Below are 14,169 nucleotides of genomic sequence, written 5' to 3'. Positions count from 1 at the left end.
ACTTGCTTCCTGCTGTGTTCCGTCGTTCATTTGCATTTATGCATCCTTCGGTGCACACGCTTTTTGTTTCCCTTTGCTGCTGGAAGGGTACGTGCGCACTCTGCTCTGCAGCGGCGAACATTGCCGCACGAACTTTGTCTCCAACTCCGCGAAGCTGCTCTTATCACTTTTCACTCAACAGCCATGCAGGAAGAGCTTAGGTGCTTCTGGATTTGCTGCTGCTGCACGCCCACCCCGTACTGTATGAGCATGTACGCTGGTAAGTCCAAACTCTGTAAAAGTATTGTACAATTTTGGCGCATTTATACTTGATTCAGGAGAGCGGCACAACCGACTCCGGCTGGCGTCTTGTTGATCTTGCTGCTGGTGTTGCTGCATTCCATGCTGGCTGCTCCACAGCTACAATGCGTCTACTATGTAAATTTCACTGCCTGAGCTGAAAGATCGGATGCTAATTTGAACCTTTGGGCTATTCATTTTGTTCAGCAAGTGCTCCAAGCTAGATTTCACACGTAAGCACGTTGCTGCAGAACTGTCGGTCACGATGAAGCACTCTCACCGCGCGCTCGTGGGGCGGACTTGTACGTAGCACAGCAAGCAGCCGGATCTCTCTGCGCCGCAAAACAGTTTTCCTGGCAGCTCGCGGAAGAGAAAGCTCAGGCTCTCTTTGTTTCATCAATACTGTGAAGCACCTATTGGTTCTCAGCCAGCTGTATACATTTCTCAGGAAACGGTCCTGGCTCGCCATTTCCACTACTGTAGCCGCGAAAAGGGCGCATACGCTATCTAGATCTGCTTTCCTGGTGAACCCTGTGAAGACTCTCGCTTTGCGGGTTTTATCTCGTTCCACGCGTAGATCAGCTGCCGATGTTTTTTGTGTGTGTGCCCTGGACCGGTGGCGATAAAGCGGCAGGCCGAATGCGCAGGGATCTAGTTCATCTGTATGAAAAATTTGTGGTTGTCTCCCGAAACCGGCCAGAAGGTATAGGCGCATCCCTCCACGTGCGACTATGCACGTGCAGCAGTTGAATCTGTTACTGCTGCAATAAACGCTGCCGTTGTTGTTGATACTTGTGTTTTTCTTGCTGCTGCCGGTCTTGGTCGTGCCGCTTATGGGCGAGTACTGCAGGAGCACTGGGCTGCCTCCGTTCGCTGTAGTCCAGTCCGGCATGATCTGCGGTTTGTAGCAGATGTTCTGTTGTAAAAACCGCCGAGCTTAAGACAGCTATTCCACAGCTGCCTTGAGAAGTCATTCGATGTTAGCAGATGTAATGAGAATCCTTCATCATAGCAGGAAACCGGCGTGAGCTATAATCGTCACAACGAATACAATAACCGGTCTTTAAAGGAAGCTAGCCTCCCATCCAGCCTCCAGTCCTCAGCTGTTACGAGCAAAGTATCATGACGGCCTGCCGCTGTTGCGGAGCGGTGGCTGGCAGTCGTGAGCAAGCCCAGTTTCGGTGCATCCTATAGGCAACTACTCGACACATACTTCGGTGTCACTGGCGAGCCTTCACGGAAGCGGAAATAGACATGCTAAGTTCGGCAGCCCTCCTACACCTTCTGTGCTGAGGCGGTGTGCACCCCGTCTGATAGAACTACGGTCTCCCTTATGAGGCAGCTGTGTTTATTTTCTCTCATACCAATAATGCCTAGGACTTTACACATATGCAAGGGAGACTTGCCTAACTGGTAAGGGGCTGTGAGGGCAGCGGCTTTGTGCGGGTGGCGACTATTGTTCCGTAGCAGTATCTGAGGGGTGCCAGAGCACGCAGGATGGATGTTGTCATGCTGCACTAGATAACACGCCCGATGTCAGCACGCTCTCTGGAATTGCTTCTTTTTCTCTTTTGCTGCTCCAGAAGAGCCCCCCATAGAAGGCCTACGATGGCGTGTACCGGGTGGCAGACGCAAAAGACGCGCCCTAGTATAACATTTGCAGTCGTCATCTGCGTTTTCGCTACCCATAGCTTCGCACAATAACCCCTGGACGATTTGCTCCAAGACGAGCAGGTAAAAACCAAGTGGAGCTGGCACTGACGTGGTTCCTACACGACTTGTGGGTTGGCTCACCGTGGGCCAAAGTAGGATGCTCTGGACCAAGCTCCTGTGTTTCCCCTTGAGTGGTGGAAGGATTTTGACGGCAAATTAGGTGTTTAGTGATCCTCTGCAGTGTTGATGCATGCACAAAGCGATCTTTGGTTCTGCTTCCAAGGCAGTATGCGTGTTTCCCCTTGCACCGGCAGGATTTTGAGGGGCAAGTAGGTGTTAAGCCATCCACTGCCGTGTTGGTACATGCAGAAAGGGAACTTTTGTTCCCGCCCATACGCCACTCCTCGCGAGCTCCTCCGCAGCGCATGACACGTTGCTTCCCCTTCGCACCAGCAGGAGGCCGTCGTGCCAATGCGTCGAGGATCGTTGGGATCCGGAGCCGAGCTCAGCTGCTTTGGATGAGCCCTGTTCTTAAGACTTTTACAACATTGTAGCTCCCTACGCTATCCAGGTAAAATGGAGGACCCCCGCTAGAGTGTGGTGAACCGCATCGATCCTTCAGGAAGGTGAGAGCAAGGAAACCTACCGACGGCCCGCCACCATGGATTGATCTGCTGCTTCTTAGGGCGTACTGTGGGGCATTTTTAGGGTATCTCCAAATGAGGCGTTTCTGAGCTTCATCCTCTTTTCGCATGCAACGCGAAGAAGCAGATTGGCGCAGCATCTGCTTTTCGCTGGGGAGGTGAGCGACGGCTGGGCGGCGAGTTGATGTGAGAAACTCCCTTTCAGAAACGCCAGTCTAAGGGGAGTTCGGGGCCTTACGGATCATGTGGCCTTCGGAACCTGATCCCGCTCACGTCAGTAGATGCACTAGGCCCTGCCAGCAGCTCTCCGTCTTGTGCCCGCAACGACAACACACAGACGTTGGAAAACACACTTGTGGGGCGTAGAATGGATCCAAGTCCCCTCACACGATGGGCTGATGGGATGTCATAACACTCTAGGTACTGCAGGCCCTGTAAGCTGATGAGAAGTGGGGGAGAGCCCTCAGTTCCCTCATGCAATTGCTGAGATCTGGTCAAGTTAACTTAAAGTATTTCTCTTCTGTACAAATATTTGCAGTAATCTTTATGTATTACTACGTTGTTTCTCTGAAGGGGTACTGTGGGGCGCCGCATGCCTGGAACCCCACAGCTGAGTATGGCGAGCTGGCAAGCAATATCTATCATACTGAACAAAGTGTATCAAACTAACAACGGTTAAAGAAATGGGTTCTCTCACTGTATTCTCTCTCTGGTAATTGAATATAACATTGTTGAAAGCATTAAGCATTCTTTGTGGAGTGACAACTGTTATGGTTATAGGAGAGGGTGGCTTGTGCCTTTCTGCAAAAGCTATTGCACCAGGCTACACCCTCTCCTCTTGCAGCCCCAAAGGCCTCAGTGGGGTTGAGAGAACAACTACCAAAGCCACCCTCTCTTATAACCATACTAATGGTCACTCCATAAAGAATGGTTAATGCTTTCAGCAATGTTATATTCAAAGTACATGAATAAGAACTCACAGACACTTTCACTATTCATACAACCCTCACTCATTTCACAACCAGCACGGGACTGCTGCCGTGATTGTAGGGTGTATTCACTACAGTTGACCTGGGACAGGCCCAGGATATTGATTCGCTCTACAGCAAAATGTATGGGCAGAAAGAGCCAGTCACTATATATGCCTTAGCAGCCGGCCTATATATGACGGCCACGGCAGTTCGATGACGGCGGAACAGTTCCTTGCTTCTCCGGAGTTGTAGTGTTGTCTTGCACATACAACTGGTATACTACAGCTGCTATGGCATTTTATCGAGGTGCATCTTGATGTGGGTTTACTTTCAGAAACTTCACGGTGGAGGATGAGCTGCAGTAATATTGCACATTTGTGTAGATATGAACGTAATCGTGGTTCGCCGTTTTTCAAAAACGCCCGGGAAAGCAATATGCTGCGCCAAAACTGAGATAAAGCATTGACAACGGAAGTAGTCGATGTCATCACCTAGAGGGAGGCCAGCGGCAACCTAGGCTGCGGAAAGAAAATCGGCGAGTGGAAGCGTAAAAGTATGAGAGGTGATTGAATATTTCCGCGTAACCGAAAAGAACACACATCACCGCCGTGTCCGAGAAGCAAGCAAAACAAGTTTGGAAGTTGTTAGAACATACAGCCAATAGAAACCGCGAAGGCGAATGGCATTGCCCCTGTGAGAAACTCCCTTACAGCAGGCTGGTTAAGGGAAGTTCGGGGCCTTAAGGATGATATGGTAGTCGGAACTTGATTCCAGTCTCGTAAATGGACGCACTAAGCAATCACCATAGGTCTTCGTCTTGCGCCACCAACGAGAACACAAACGGAGACAAAAGTCTAACTGTGAGACCTAGTAGGGTTCCAAGTTCCCTTGCATGATGGCGCGTTGTGAATCGATAACAATGGAGCTACTGCGGGCCCAGTAAGCTGATGATGTGTGATGTGAGCCCTGTGTCCGTCACATGCCATGCGAGATTTGTTCACGATGAAAAAAATATTGCAATCTTCTATACTATTTTTAGTAAACATGACGTATTATTAGTAGGCTGCTCCTATGAAAGACTACTGTCGGTGGCCTCCTTAGGTCCCCGCAGCTGGCTATTACGAGCAGGCAGGCATGAGTTAATTGCCACCCTCAAGTAAATTGCTACAGTCTCTCCGACATCGCATCTCGTACAGCAAAATGAAGAAGCTAACAAAGCATAAAGGATGCTTCTTCGCTTGTGTTTCTCAAAATTGATATGTTATGCTACCCCACTAGACCCGGCACTGCCGCCTTTGGGGCTGGGAGGGGAGACGGCCTGGCATTTTGCAACACCTCTTGAGTCGGGTCTGATGGCAACCCCTTCTATAGTCATATCAATGTGTCTCTTCATAAACAATGTTCAATACATTCATGAATTATTAACTCAACAAACATCAACAAGCACTGGCACACACTTCCACTATTCAATCAACCCTCACTCTTACAGTGTGTGAGCGGGAATGTTGCCGTGATTGTAGGTGACAGCCGCGTCTAGATATTTCCATTCCGTCAACTATCCGCGTAGCTGAGTCACGATAATGGGTCAGGAGCCGCAGGGCCTACTAGTTGACACAAGCGGTGCAGTGGGTCTGCCATCCGACGCTGCGAAGAGGATATGCGACAGCTGTGAATTCGTTGGCGCGGTGTGGCGATTGTAGACAGGAGACAAAGTTCAGTAGAAAATGTTGCAGGAACGCTTGCAAAAGTTAGCAACGGTCGCGTTACCAATCATGCCAGACTGCTGCGTGTGACCAGTTTCTACGCACAGTATGGTCGTAGGCATCTCATGGATTAGGCACTGCGGGGCCTCGATGCAGCGTGCACTCAGTCCTCACCATTCAGATATAGCAGCGGAATCCTTCTTAGTTGCCCTGTAGTCATGAACTCCATTGACTTGCGCAAGGGGGATTGCCCAATTCCGCAGTAATAGCAATTATTGAGGCTGTCTGTGTGACCGACTATGCTCCCATCTTGTGCTACCTTGCTGCTTTTCGTCGGGTTCACCCAGCCTTGAGCACGGGCGGATGCCCGATGTTTGCGAGTCAACTTGAGCTAGAAAGTTGTTTGACTGGGGCAGTGAAGCATTAAATTATTGCATGCTCCATAGAGATCATCGTTATGCTTGTTGGGCTTGTTGCCTAACAGAACAAGAATTTCATCATCGTTAGTTAAAGCCATGCAAAAGCATGCATACCCATTACTAAGAATGCTGGCGGCAAAACCTGGTGCTGCAGGTCACCAACCTACAATCCCGGAAATAGCCGCAAAGCAGCTATTTGCGTCGCCTGCATGCAAAAAGGCACATACGTTGTGACTAAAGACGCCCAATCCAACAACCTAAATTAGACCCATTTACTTTAACCATCTGTGTCCTGCTAAGCTCCATGCAACTGCCAGCAACTCCGTTGGGCCGTTCATTCGACAGGTTCAGCCCATTGCCACCCTAGCATCTGGCGAACCTAGAAACTCAGTATCAGCTCGTCAGTGGAGGCTTTTTGCCTGTCGAGTTAACTCTGGCCGCCGAACTCATGGAGAAGAAGGCTTCGCAGAGTTACCGGTGACACCTTCCCTCCAGCGGTGGCGAAGGCGACCCCAGTCTCTCAGGGCCACGAGGTCCACAGGGCCTTCAGAGCCCGCTTGGTTGTTATACTGAGAAGAGTTAATCGCCTATGCCTTTGGAATTCCTCACACTGCATTCTGTTGACAGCACAAAAAGCACCAATCATTCGCATGTATCTTGTGCAGCCTGCCCCTTTCAGGCACTGTGCTAGTCGTGCTAGCCACCCATGAGCCGCTAGCTAATGCGACTGTTGGTATGTCAACACGCGTTCCGTTCCATCGGGCCATCCGGAAGGAGGGCAGCAGAGCACTTGTGAATTCGGTTAGCGCTCTTTACAAAGCTATCGCTGTAGACTGTACGCTGATTCTCATTTGCCATCAGCACGGATAATCAGCGCCCAAAAGGTGTCGAAGAAATGTCTCCAGTGTTACTCCATGCGTCATAGAGACCGCCGGTACGCTTGTTTGTGGCGTTGCCTTGTAGAGGCGGTCTTAGCCGGTTGTGCTGGACCTCATGGTAGGCCGCCTCCGCTCCGGAGCAATCCTGGGCTTTGCCGGTGAGCTCAGGGGCCCCGGAGACTCGCAGGAGAGGTGAACTGGCTCTTTCAACATTTTGGCATAATCCCTCAATCACTCTCTCCTCTTAAAGGAGTCTTCTCTTAAACTCAAACATCTACGGAACGGAGATGCACTGTCAAATAGCACAGGAGCTACATGCCACCATCAATCCCGGCGTACTGTAGAAGTTCTCAACTCTCTAACGCGTCAGTGTGCCTTTGGCCTATGTGTAGCTCCAGTTCCCATACATGTACTTACCCTGCTAGCGAAGTGTCAATCACTTGTAACGCAATGTTCAGAAAGGAGCAGACTACTGGGGGTAGAACCCCCTTGGCAGACAGCTTCCCAGTCAGCTGCTCGCCACCAAAATAAGAATTAGCGTCCCAGCTATGTGTTTGTTCGTGTTTAATTATTATTTACTTATTGTATTGCTTCGTATCCAGTGCTAGCTCTGGGTGGGTGCGAGACGTGAGTTAGGTGCGGTGTGCCACGTCGCTTCCACTGGATGTGTCCGTCCGAAAAGGGGGATCCATGACCTCTTAAAGTTCATGAACATCGATTTTCCACCATGGCTATATAAAAATTAAAAAAAATTGGGCTAAACGTTCTCTTCGCGTTCGATAAAACTTGCCCATGGGATGCGAGTTAGGTGACCCTGCTCGTGGCTGCACAGGCTTCCGTATCTCCAATTCCTTGCCCGGTAGGCGTGCACACCAGTGAAAGGCTGGCGTTGTTCCCCTTCTCCGTGGATGCAAAATATATTTTGCATCTTCTGTGCTAACAACCGTCACTGCCAATGCAGCCCAGACGATTTGGCTTTCCTGCCCGTCCACGGTTACCTCCTGTGTAGCTAGTGTATGGTAGGGCTACTTGCCGTGTGCACACCGCTGTTAGTGGTGGCTAGAACTATAGGGAGGCATACAATATAGTTTGCTCTGGAGAACGGGCAAAAACGGAGACACCTACTGCGTATGCTGTCACTGAAAAACGGTGAAGATGTCGTCCGTAAAGGTGGCAGTGCGGGTTCGCCCGTTTAACGACCGCGAGAAAAACATGAATGCAATTCTCTGCATTTCCATGGAAGGGAAAAGCACTACGATAGAAAACAAAGATGACGCGAAAAATCCAAGCAAGACTTTCTCCTTCGACTACTCATATTGGTCACACGACGGGTTTGAGGTGGACGGTACTGGGTACTGTAGACCAACCAGCACGAAATATGCCGACCAGCACAGAGTATATCAAGACGTAGGAAAAGATGTTCTGAACAACTCCTTTGAGGGGTATAATGCGTGTCTCTTTGCTTACGGTCAAACCGGAGCTGGGAAGAGCTATTCCATGGTTGGGTACGGTGCGAATAAGGGCATTATCGTCAGAGCTTGTGAAGAAATATTCCAACGTATACAGCAAAATGCAGATCCTAACCTCCAGGCGGAAGTTCTAGTAAGTATGTTGGAGATATACAATGAGCAAGTGCAGGACTTGCTTCAACCGATGGACAAGAGACCGAAGGGAGGACTGAAGATTCGACATACTCCCCAACTAGGCACATTTGTGCAAGATCTAAGCAAGTGTCCTGTGGACTCGTATGCGGCGATCCAAGCCAAATTAGATGAAGGTACTTTCTTGCACTATCAGCAGGATGAATGTGCAGGCAAGCACTCTTAGCAGGCAGAGGCTGTTCGTCATCGCCCGGGAACATGGTTGTATGGGCGCTCAGTTTTAAAATCTTGTCGAGGTTTTCTGCAGGCACGGCCAATCGTACTGTTGGCGCTACGCTTATGAATGCCACATCGTCTCGTGCTCACACGGTTTTGCAGATCTTCTTCCGTCAAGTCACCGTAGATCGTATGGTACACAAAATCATTAACCGTATCACTTAGCTTTGCAGCCACTAGGCAGGCCCGAACTTCCGATGCTGAGACATTGCTATTCCGTTTAGTACTGGCAAAGCTTATTTAGCCATCTGCCTTTTGACTAGCCAAGCGCCATTTTGGCAGGTTGAGCTGCTGCTCTTCCTTGTAGTCCTGGCGAACATTCTTCTGGCAACTTGTCTTCGCAGCTGGGTCGGGAGAGCCAGTATCACAAAAGTGCTCTGAAATCAATCTTGTAGATTTGGCTGGTAGCGAAAGGGCTGGGTCTACTGGGGCGACTGGAGACAGACTCAAGGAAGGTTGCGCAATCAACCAGAGCCTCAGCGCCCTCGGCAATGTCATTTCTGCACTTGCAGATAAAGCAGCTGGAAAGTTGAAACCTGGGCAGGTAAGCTGATTGACAAAATCTGAGCCCCAGTTTGTCCCATTCAACCTGTACAAAATTGCATGTAAGAAACTATGCCGACTATGTGGGGTGGAACCAGGAGGGATGGACAGTTTTAAGGCCGCCTTATGCCCACGAGCGAATAGCACCCGGGTGTGTTGCAACGATGATTTCACAAAGTTCGAAGTTGTTCCGTCGTGAATGCAGGTCGTCCCATACCGTGACTCAGCGCTGACACGCATTCTACAAACTGCCCTTGGAGGGAATAGTAAAACGTGCATGATAGCAGCCCTTTCCCCAGCTTCTGTCAACTACGAAGAAACGCTGAGCACTCTTCGCTATGCAGGTAAAAACCGCTAACACCCATACAAAAGGAACAGTGAAATGCATTAAGGACAAACGCGTGCGAGCGGAGCGAGCCGTGCCGTTTCCTACTGTGTAGGCTGCCTCATAAACTGCCTTTCATCGCTGACAAAGAGTTTCTCGTCTGAGCGCGTTCAGATAGAGTGAAACAAATTAAAAATGAAGCCGTCGTTAACGAGAACCCACTTGAAAAGCTTATTCGAGAGCTACGCGAGGAGAATGAGCGCCTCAAGAAGGTATACAGAAATTGGACCTGAGCGAGGCCTCAACGATTGTCACCTTTTGTACAGTATGAAGCGTGCACTGCCCCAGTCCTCCCATCAAACTACGTATGTGTTTGGATGTCTGCCTGTGCACCTGCACAGGCTATGGGGGGTACTTTGCCAGCCCCAAGTGGAGCTTCAGAGCCCGACCCCGCTATGTTAGAGGCTATGCGAAAACAGTACGAAGAAGAGATCGAGGCAAACAAGCGGGCTATGGAAGAAATGACAGTACGTTTCTTTGTGCGGGTCGCTCTTCACTTGGCAACCTTTAGCCTAACACTGATTGACCTCAAATTCACATTTGCATTCGCCGACTAGAGAATACACCAGGCTGTTTGTCACACAATCTTGCAGATGTCGTGGCAGCAAAAGATAGCGGAGGAAAAGAAGAGGGCGGCGGCCGCTGGGCGACTGGAGGAGCAGCTCGAGATGACACTCCCCACGTTACAAAACCTGAACGAAGACCCTTTCCTCACCGGCAAGATAGTGTGCGTAATAAAACCGGGATCGAGCACTTTCGGAAAGCCAGAAGGAGAAGAAGCCCCCACCTTCCGTATTGGTGGCTTGGGTGTGGTAGCAGGCCACGCTACTGTAGAATGCGCAAAAATACAGAATGACGCCGAAGATCCAGAAGATGTATCATTCCGCGTAACTTTGAAGGCAGTAGGAAAGACAATGGTGAATGGCGTGGAAGTGCAGGAGGGCGAAGAAAGGCAGTTGCAACACAAGGACAGAATTCTATTCGGACACAACAATCTCTATGTGTATATGGATCCACTTGATATGGATAAGGCCATGCCTTCTTGGGAGGATGCAATGAAGGAAGTCAAGAAAGACCAGATGGGGGCATACGGTCAGACACAAGAGACTCAAGCAGAAAAAGAAAAGGATAGAAAGTTCAGAGAGATGCTGAAAGATCTAGAGACCGCAAAGAATTCCTTGGAAAAGGAAAGACATGAACTGCTTAAAAAGCTGGAGAAAAAGGAACAGGAGCTGCTAGCAAGCGGCGAATCGCAGGAGGTTATTCAGGAAAAGCTGAAAGAGCTGGAACAAGAAAAACACGAAATAGAGCAGATGTTGCAGAGTAAGCAGGAGGAATTAACCGCGCGCGAGCTAAGGATACGGAAGGAACAGGCTGAAGAGGAAGCTAGAAGGGAGGAGGAAAGAGCCGCCAGAATTGAACTAGAGGAAATCATGACAAAAACTTCCCTACTCGTCGACGAAGCAAATATGATTGCACAAGAGCTTGGGGTTGGGGCTTGCTTTTCTCCTAAACTCACAATTCGCGGAGATGCGGTAGGGCGGGGTACTAGAGCAACTCTAGGAGGAACAGTAATGCAAAGATCAGAGATTATGATACGAGTTGATCGGATGGATTCCGATATCACCCAGCTCTGGTCGTTGGATTTGTTCGAAAGAAAGGTCTTTGAAATGCGAGAAATTTATGCTAATTGGACACCAGAGCCAGGGCAAGTTTTTGCATTACCGGATGACGTTGCGGACCCCTTTGCGCCTGATCCAGAATCATACCAGGTTAGACGCTGGGCATTAGTGAGGTAAATGCCCTCGTGCAGACGTAATAAGGGAGCAAACAATACCCGTACTCTAGATATATGGAGTAAATGGGAAATACATGACTTGGCTCCGAAGGGAGTTACTGTTCGTGCATAAAATACGTCGAGTCATGCGGCATAGTCAGTTTGGGGCGCAGTACATCTACGGATTCCGCCGTGGCTACTAATGGTGCAGTCAATATGCATGCATGTTCTGATGTCTCTGTTGCAGGTGGTGGGTCAAGCCTATGTTTATTTAGAAACAATCCGAAGCTTGCTGCCCATAGATAAGGAGCCATTTCCTATATTTGACGCCAAAGGACAAAAAAGGGGAACTCTTGTTTTGTCAATCGATATTCAAGTGTCCTCAACAAAATCTGAAGTGGAAGGGTAGGGGAGTATTAAACAAAATGACACTTCTCATTTACTTCCACATCCCCAAGCTGCCACATGACTGCTTACGCCCACAGTGAAGAGCTTGTAGTTAAGTTCTGCGCGTTCCCAGCTGTGGAAGAAATAGTTTCGCGCCACACAAAAGGAAATATGCTACATCTAACGGGTGCAAATGCGGTTATCGCTGTGTTTAGAGAAGACGAGCTGGTAGCTCGCCGCATAGAAGACATTGACGATTTCGACTCGGTGGAAGACGTGAAAGGCCGCGAACTAACAATCACCGTCTCCGTACATTCTGCGAACAACCTACCGGAGAAGTCATGCCGCCATCCACAGGTAAAACTGACGAGTGCCAGCGTCGTTGGGGATAGTAACAGTCACAGTCGGGTGTTCTATACCCAGCAATATGGAGGCTTTCAAGGCTGCCCGTTGTTCTTCCCTTCACGAAATGCCAATATTCACAAGATTCACCAGACAGATACACGGCATGCACCAGATCAAAAGGTTTTCCGCCTGCTCATGCATGCCCATGCAAGAGATATATATGGCAACAATCATCTGCCATTGATAATGCTTTGCAAAACATTTGGCACGCAGGTCCTATATCGCTGGCTAGATGGAATGACAGAGGTGTCTACAGTTTCGCTTGAGGAGGAAAGCCGCGATGTCGTCTTTAATAGTTCGAGGGTAAACAAGCTCACTACCTGTGAAATTCGCGTGAAATTGTGCTTGTTGGGCGGCGACCGTGCAGCTGAATACCACGGTTGTTGGAATGCATACTGTACATGCATCAAACTAGCGATAAACCAGCGATAGCCATAGAAAATCAGCAATATGCGCATGCAGCACATTCCGACAGAGCAAATATCCCCCCATGCGCGAGACACACTAAATGCATGAAAACAAGTGTAAGCTGGTATCTGGATTTTCCTTCAGGGGTTTACCCTCAACGCCAACGACGTCGCAATTGAGTGGCTCTCTGGCGCCCTGATATTCGAAGTCAGTGGAAAGTTCGTTGACAAGACAGGCAAGGGAAAGGGTGACAAAGGAAAAGATACGCGCAAGCTTGAGGAAGAATTGAAGGCGAAGAAAGAGCTGCTGGAGAAAATTAAGGCGGCACTGAAAATGCAGGGCAGATCACTTGACGAATTGCTACAGAAAGCAGAAACTGAGCAGAGTAATAAAGAAGAACAACTGAATCCCCATGACGAACGCGGGAACATAGAATCAAGTGAAGGCAACCAAGAATTGCAGGGAGAAGTAGTCAGTAATGATGTACCTGCGTCCACGATTGAGAATCAGGAAGTTGGTAACAGCAACCAAGAAACGCAAAATGAATCATCCAATACGATAGAAGAAGAGCCTGCTGTTCCGCAGGACGCGGAGCAGCCTGAGGCCCCAGCAGAGGAAGCCGCAGACCAAGCCTCAGCATCAAATGAGGAAGGCGTTCCTGCTGGAGACGCCGCTGATGATGATGGCGAGGGTACCGTAGAATCAGCCCGTGATTCAGCCCGAGGCGAGTTAGTGGAAACAAGCGAACACACCCCTCCGGAAGCAGCAACCTCTGAGGAAGGATCACCGAGAGGGCAAATAGAAGAAGGGACAAGCAGCGAAGACAGTGATTGAGTGGAGCATATGCGCATCAGTCAATTATCAACTGTCCATGGGAACAGCCATATGACTGGAACATTCTTTTCGCTGAGGTGGCTTGAGTTAAGCCGCCGTTCGGCGCATGCTGATATTTCGCTCCACAGACGTTACACTGCTTTTGGCCTTATTCGAGTTCACGGTAACAAGTTATTAACGCATGAAGTAGCTACTGGAGCAGAGTAGGGCCGCCAGACAGCAGGCAAACGCTTCATCTCGGACACGAGTTACCACGCATTTACTAATGGTCGGGGTAGAGAATGGGGAACGACCTGCTGGTCAAGTGCATATAATTCTGCTACAATTGCATTCTTGTTTCCAAGGCAACGCTCATTCACACAGCTTACTCATTAGCACAGAAAACCAAAAATGTTGCGCGTAGTTCTGGCTGAAGTATCTGCTCGTGGAAATGCTCGTTTACCAATGCCATCAAAGCCCGAGAAGGAAAACCAGTAGCTTCCAATGTTAGCGCGCCCGAAAATGTTTTCAACTGGATTGACAGCGCAAATGCAAAATATAGACACAGGCAACACCAGTATCTAGGAAATGCCGCAGGAAGGCTATGAAAGAAATAAAATGATGCACCTGCTTTGGGAAACAACGCAACCTTCAAGGAGTTGCTCATTTCAAGTTTCTTAAACACGTACGATAACGTTTGGGTAGTATTAGAAGTACCGATTAGCAGACCAGCTTCCCCAGTGGTAATCATGAGACAATTTCACCAACCGAAGAGAACTGGAAGCCTGCAAATTCCCTAGAGTAGCAGGCAGTCTCCAAACCTTATACATGCTGCATTCTTCACCGCTGATACGTAAAAGCTTGCAGAACACAACCGTCTGTGCCTCATTTCCGCAACAGCTTAGGGGATGGTATATCCCAAATTCTAATAAGCCTTGAGGGATGCGGAGCCGATAGAGCAGGAACTATATCATGGTACATGTTGTGCTTAACGCGCACAGCAGATTAACTTGCTAGCACCGCGTAC

General features: G+C 49.2%; 1 protein-coding gene across 1 annotated transcript; it reads left to right on the top strand.

Moving 5' to 3' along the window:
• Nucleotides 1–7,702: 7,702 nt before the first annotated feature.
• On the top strand, nucleotides 7,703–13,163 carry EMH_0026470 (uncharacterized protein; the record flags this gene model as incomplete). The annotated part of the gene is made up of 10 exons (XM_013497152.1): nucleotides 7,703–8,324; nucleotides 8,769–8,968; nucleotides 9,173–9,311; nucleotides 9,467–9,564; nucleotides 9,694–9,819; nucleotides 9,946–11,124; nucleotides 11,377–11,534; nucleotides 11,732–11,873; nucleotides 12,135–12,224; nucleotides 12,474–13,163. 10 exons carry the CDS (start codon nucleotides 7,703–7,705, stop codon nucleotides 13,161–13,163), a joined length of 3,444 nt encoding a protein of 1,147 aa, XP_013352606.1.
• Between the last annotated feature and the right edge of the window lie 1,006 nt (nucleotides 13,164–14,169).

This window comes from Eimeria mitis, genomic scaffold, assembly GCF_000499745.2.
Source record: "Eimeria mitis Houghton genomic scaffold, Emh_scaff25, whole genome shotgun sequence".
NCBI classification, from domain to species: Eukaryota; Apicomplexa; class Conoidasida; order Eucoccidiorida; family Eimeriidae; genus Eimeria; species Eimeria mitis.
Note: the sequence above shows the minus strand (reverse complement) of the source record. Positions and strands in the feature narration are given on the sequence as shown.